Genomic DNA, 6,188 nt, shown 5'->3' on the forward strand with positions numbered 1-6,188 from the left:
GATTACAGTCCCTTCCCTTACTTAACAAGCCCCAAAAGCCTTAACCTAGCTAGCTTTTGTTAGGAGCACATCCATATCGCTTTTGCTAGGTTGACGAAGAAGTGCTTTCGGTTTCGGGGTGCTTTTGCAGCTTGTTTCCTTTACTCTTTTCCTCTCTCTCTCTCTCTCTCTCTCTCTCTCTCTCTCTCTCTCTCTCTCTCTATGTACATGTGTGTGTGTGGAGTCGTGAGAACTCTGTTGTGAGATCAGAAGGCGCACTCACAGCTGGTTGATATACGGCAGAAGCTTTCTTTTGATGGACGGAAAAAAAAAGGGGAAATCGGCATTATTCGCACGAGCACTATGACGAGACGACGTGTGTAATTCCCTCTACAGGCCAGCCAGCCCTTTAAGGATTCGCAGGGATCATCATGAATCCAAGTCCTTTTCCTTCTCATCCGATAATTGGAATTTGGGAGGCGGCAGTTTCTTAGCTACTCCTAATAGCACTGTTGTAGTAGCGTTGATTGATGGGATACCGCGCTCGTTATAAGAATGCACTATGCAGGCAATATGATCGGCTAAGGAAGAGAGATCGGTTCATTGCAAGACACATATCACTTATAACAGTGCTGTGCTCAGTTGGTATTACACTTTCTAATACTAAGTTCTACATTGAAAAATGACCGCTACAGCAATCCATGACCATGCCACTCCTTCTCCCGCATCATTGGAGCTGTCGGCAGGGCGCAGACGCCTGCAACAGCAGCGTCGATATGGAGGATGGAGAAGCATGCCTTATATTCTGCGTGAGTGGTTATGACACACTTTTGATAATCGTAATAATCGTCTCGATATTCTAATTCTCATGGACTGTGATTTTTATTGTTGTGAATATGATCGTTGATTATTATAACAGTGAACGAGCTCGCGGAGAGGCTTGCCAGCGTGGGGCTTGCACTCAACCTCATCTCCTACCTGATGGGCGAGTATCACATGACCCAAGTCAGTGCCGCCTCCATCATCAACATTGTGCATGGCACGGCCAGCCTCACGCCCTTAGCGGGAGCTTTCCTCTCCGACGCCTACTTGGGTCGCTTCCGGACCATCATCCTGGGATCCGTCGCCAATCTGATCGTAAGCTGCAGCTAATCATACCTCATTATTCAATTGCGTCCTAGTTTTATCTTTCTTTTGTTTCCATTAGCAGTTTTGCATCTCACCATTTCTCGTTAATGCCCTTATCAAACTTGATTCAAATAATCCCCACTCCCAAAAATGCCATCAGCTGGAAAAAGCTCAGATGTACACGGAGATGCTCAGATTTTGTTTCAATCTTCCGTGTTTTTAGCCATTTGCCGAAGAGGAGATTCTCAGATTTTATGTCGACCTTTAGTATTTGGCAACTCGCTCACTTGAGTGATGCATGCTGTTCCTCTTCCACCTGCGGTTAATTTGTAACTTGGCATTTCCCCAGGTTCCATGTTTGACTTGCGATTAGAGCTTATGCCTGACAAGTCTTTGTGACATAGAGAGAATGATCTTGTTCGCCATACATTTTAATTATGCCAGTATAATGAAATTTACTCAAGTGTCATTTATCTTCACTTTAATAAATCTTATGGAATACATATATTTTTCGGAATTGAGCTCCCTTATCCCCTAACCTTTAAGCCCCCCAATCAGCCCATCGGTGAGTTGTTTGAACCAATCCACTAATTTGGATGCCTCGAGGGTAGCCACAACTTCGGGAAGTGTGCATAATTTGCCAAGTCCAACTTTGAACTAATTATAGCTAATGAGAGCTTAGCAATGCTTGTAAGATCATCGTCTTTTCCTTTTTCTCGAAGGTGACACGGGCATGAAAGTCTTGTTCCAACTTGCACACAGTTGACAGCCGATAATCAATCGCCTCTCTCACGTCACTTACGTTAATATGACTTCTGTCTCAAACTGCAGCTGAGCTCCCCCATCTTAATCGTTGTCTGGCACTCATGTGTCTTCTTTCGCAAATTTCACAGCAATCAGCTCTGTAAAAGGCTCTGGGAAAAAGGACAAAACACAAGAGGAAATAATATTCTCGTATGTGGGAAAAGCTGCTCATTTCCCGTGTTTTTTCTGAATCTAGTGTTCAACATCATAAGCCTCATAGGCATTCTCTTACGAAGGGAAAAAGCTATTTTCCCTTCCTTTTCCTTATAGTATTTAACATCATGAGATTTTGCAAGCGAGAGAGATTGCATCCCTAGCCCCTATGCCCCCGCTTGCACCATGCTAGGTATGTGGTCCGTGTGGCCCCTTCCTCACAAATGCTCGTGAGGTTCTCATGGTAGGGAATTAGCTTATGCCCCCACGCACATCTTGCTAGGTATGTAGTTCGTGCGATCCCTTCCTCACAAAAGCTCATGATGTCCGCACGATAGGGATTTATAGTAGGAATAGATCTCAAATTTGAATGATTGCCGAGCTTTTCATTTGGAAGGTCTTAAAAGAAGCTCTTTTTTTTTAAATAAAAGAGCTTAAAAGGGCATATAACCATATTTTAAAATTTATTACTATTTATTTAAAAGGTAATATATTTATCACCTTTCCTTAGAAGTGTAAAACATATTTTAAAGGGTGTTGTAGCCTTCAAATATTAGCATGAGTGCGACCTTTCCCCCACCGTACCTAGCTAGCTGTAGGTCTGGTGTCCCTCTCTCATAGCAGCCTCTCGCGTAGAAGCGTATGATGTTGTTGTGATTGGGTCGTGCAAATTATCTACGTGTGTAAAAGGGTAGAAATAGCAAAGTCTAATGAGTGAGGCAAATTATGTGTGGTCGATGATAAATGGATTAATGTTGTTGCATGCAGGCATGCCTCCTGCTGATTGTGAGCGCGGCGTGCCGGTCGCTGAGGCCATCGGGTGGGCCTCATGAGGGGGCCTCGCATGGGCAGGTGGCGTTCCTGATGATGGCGCTGGGGTGGACGACTGTGGCGGCAGGGGGTCTGAGGCCCTGCACGTACGCGTTCGGGGCGGACCAGTTCCAGCATCTGCAGTGTCATAACACTGCTAGTGGTAAGGACGACAATATCGTCGCAGCCAGCAATAGTACGTCGACCCACACGCAGAGCTTCTTCAACTGGTACTTCTTCTTCCTGTACCTGGCGTCTCTGCTGGGTGCGACAGTGCTGGTGTACGTGCAGGACAACGTCGGGTGGGTGTGGGGCTTCGCCGTCCCGGGTGCCAGCGTGGTCATCGCCATCGTTCTTCTGCTGCTCGGCAGCCGCCGGTTCCTCTATGTTCCCCGCAGCGGCAGCCCCTTCACAGCTTTCACCAAGGTGGTCGTCGCCGCTTTCGTCAAGAGGAAGATGGATTTGCCGCAAGACCCGTGCAAGCTCTATCACGCGCCCAACAGCAGCGCTGATAAGAATTGTCTTACAGCAAGAACTACAGCCGTGCAGGATGATCCTTTGCCACACACACAGCGTTTCAAGTAAGTGTTCTACAGTAACGAAAACTTCCTAAAACATATTTTCGGAGAACTCTTATTTCTTACAATACTAGTATCTTTACATGTAAAATCTTGACTATAGATCTATCCATTTATATAACTACTATGATTACAACATCTTGTTTTTATATGTTGACTTCTTGTTTTTGAGTAGGTGAAAATATTATTTCTATATGTTGACCGAGTTAAAATATCATTTTGTTGTTTTCCTTCATATTGATCAAGCGAGGTAACACATCATAGCTCATGCATAAAGGGATCACAATCATGTGTTGTGTACAACCAAGTAATGGACTTAACAAATGTTACTGGCACCTTTTGACCGCCCACCACTCACTTGCATACGGTCCCAAGCTCTCAGAGCCCCTCATGTAAGGTGAAAGCTTGTTTCTTACAATCCTAGTATTTATATATGTAACATCTTGATTCTTGACTATACATCTATCCATTTATACATAGTTTATTGCTATAAGTTTTATGATTGCAATATCTAGTTTTTATATGTTGACGAAGATAAAATATCATTTTATAGTTTTGACGTGAACGCTATATCTAAATGCAAACCAGAGAAATACAAAACAGCTCACGCATTAAGGGATCACAAGTATGTGTTGTGTCCAAGTAAGTAATGGACTCATCTTCTAAGTTTATTACAAGCATTGCCGCAAGGCACAAAAACCACAAAACCAATGCTTATAAGACACACAAGCTCACTAGTAGTAGTTACGATATCACTCTTTTGTAGACTTTGAGAGACGATCCTGGATTCCTGAGTAATCTTGTGACCCTCGGTAACATAATCTCATGTACACATGCATGAATTAATTGCGCAGGTGGCTCGACCACGCAGCGATCCCGACAGCGGAAGACTTCACAGTCGAGGACGGGAGGGTGAAGAACCCCTACAGGCTGTGCAGCGTGGCGCGGGTCGAGGAGCTGAAGGCGGTGCTGGCTCTGGCGCCGGTATGGGCGATCAATCTCCTGTCGACGACGATCCTCTCGCAGCACAGCGCGTTCAACGTGCCGCAGGCGAAGACGATGGACCGGCACTTGGTGCGGGGGTCGGGCTTCCAGGTGCCGGCGGCGTCGATGATGGTGTTCACGTACGCCACGCTGCTGGTGTGGATGCCGATCTACGACAGGGTGGTGGTGCCGAGGGCGAGGCGGGTGACGGGCCAGGCGGGGGGAATCAAGGTCCTTCAGAGGATCGGGGCGGGCTTCGTCATATCGGTGGCAGCGCTTCTGGTGGCGGGCGCCGTCGAGGCCAAGCGGCGGGGCTACGCCCGCAGCCACGGCTTTGCCGACACTCCCAAGCGCCCCATCCCTCTGTCCGTCTTCTGGCTCGCCCCGCAGTACTGCCTCTTCGGTCTCGGCGACTCCTTCCACGCCGTCGGCCAGCTGGAGTTCCTCTACGACCAGCTGCCGGACAACATGCGCAGCATGGCCGGCGCCGTCTTCTGGTGCAGCTCTGGCCTCGGCCACTACGCCGGGACCCTCCTCCTGCAGGTCGTCCACCGCCTCACCGGCCGTCCGCCGCACCACCGCGACTCCTGGCTCGACGACAACCTCAACCGCGGCCACCTCGACTACTACTTCTACCTTCTCGCCTTGCTCGAGAGCATCGTCTTCCTCCTCTTCCTCGCCGTTGCCCGGCGCTACACCTACAAGTCCCAATCAAGATCGCCTACCACGGCCAGCTCGCAGACCCCTAACCCTCCGCCTCCCTCGTCGGCTTTGGAGACGTCTGCCTTGCCGGCTAACAAATTCAACGTGCATATGCATGCCATCGACGAGCCGTAGGTTCTCTATGAGTACTTCCATGTGGGCGTGTTGCAAGACACCACCTTCTAAAGAGCACGCCACCACGCTTATCGTTACTTGCGAGATGGTTAGTGCTATTGGGGATGCGCAGCCATGGGTTTGAACTCACACACCCACAATACTCAACCCGCACTTAAACCACTTGGTTACAACCTAGTTACTACATCACGCTTATCATTGACTTCATGAAAGTGTAATATGTCAACAGCCTTTGTAATATATCTGAACTTAAAATCTCCTCTTTCCTTTTATTCAATCCTAAATTTCAACCTTTTATTCAAAATTAATAAGATGTCTTAAATTTTCTTAAATGCATTTCTTTGATATTGAACCATTCATAGTTAGAATACTAATATTATTCACCCAAATATCCCAAAGGATAAACTTCCACAAAGGTGTCCAATAGGTTTTTTGAATCAAAGACATCTAGCACCTCACACCCCCTCCCACTCACTTGGGGGTTTTGAAATCTGCGGTTCAAAACCCCTCATAATTCACACAATCTCCGAACCATCAAGATAATTACTCCATTTTTTCTTGTTAACATGGAGCTCTTATTAGCTTTTACATCATCAACAAGTAGAGAGGTCTAGAGTTGTAGGAATTTTGCACTTTTTCAATATAAAATGCTAGCCATTATTTACTTTACCTACATTATGATCTACAAAATGTGCATGCTGAATGTACGATTTGTGATTAGTTATGTCCTTGTATGCTTTCAAAAGGCAAATCAAATCCAAAGTGTCAAGTGTAAGAAGCATGTGATGTGATGAATACTCTTGAATTGACAAGTGTAAAGCCATAGTCTATCTCCTCAACATAAAGTTCCCCTTTATGTTCAATCTTCAAACTAGCAAAATATTCATGTAAGGGTGATCTTATAAGATTTCACTA

The 6,188-nt window shown here is 46.2% G+C and overlaps 1 protein-coding gene across 1 annotated transcript; it reads left to right on the forward strand.

The window, feature by feature from the left end:
- The first annotated feature begins 215 nt into the window (after positions 1-215).
- On the forward strand, positions 216-5,580 carry LOC148036008 (protein NRT1/ PTR FAMILY 3.1-like). The gene is made up of 4 exons (XM_087678010.1): positions 216-788; positions 899-1,116; positions 2,833-3,455; positions 4,307-5,580. Exons 1-4 carry the CDS (start codon positions 662-664, stop codon positions 5,271-5,273), a joined length of 1,935 nt encoding a protein of 644 aa, XP_087534136.1. The 5' UTR covers positions 216-661; the 3' UTR covers positions 5,274-5,580.
- Positions 5,581-6,188: the final 608 nt, after the last annotated feature.

This window comes from Lygodium microphyllum, chromosome 5, assembly GCF_053477565.2.
Source record: "Lygodium microphyllum isolate KBCC chromosome 5, Lygodium_microphyllum_v1.1.10, whole genome shotgun sequence".
Taxonomy (NCBI): Eukaryota; Viridiplantae; Streptophyta; class Polypodiopsida; order Schizaeales; family Lygodiaceae; genus Lygodium; species Lygodium microphyllum.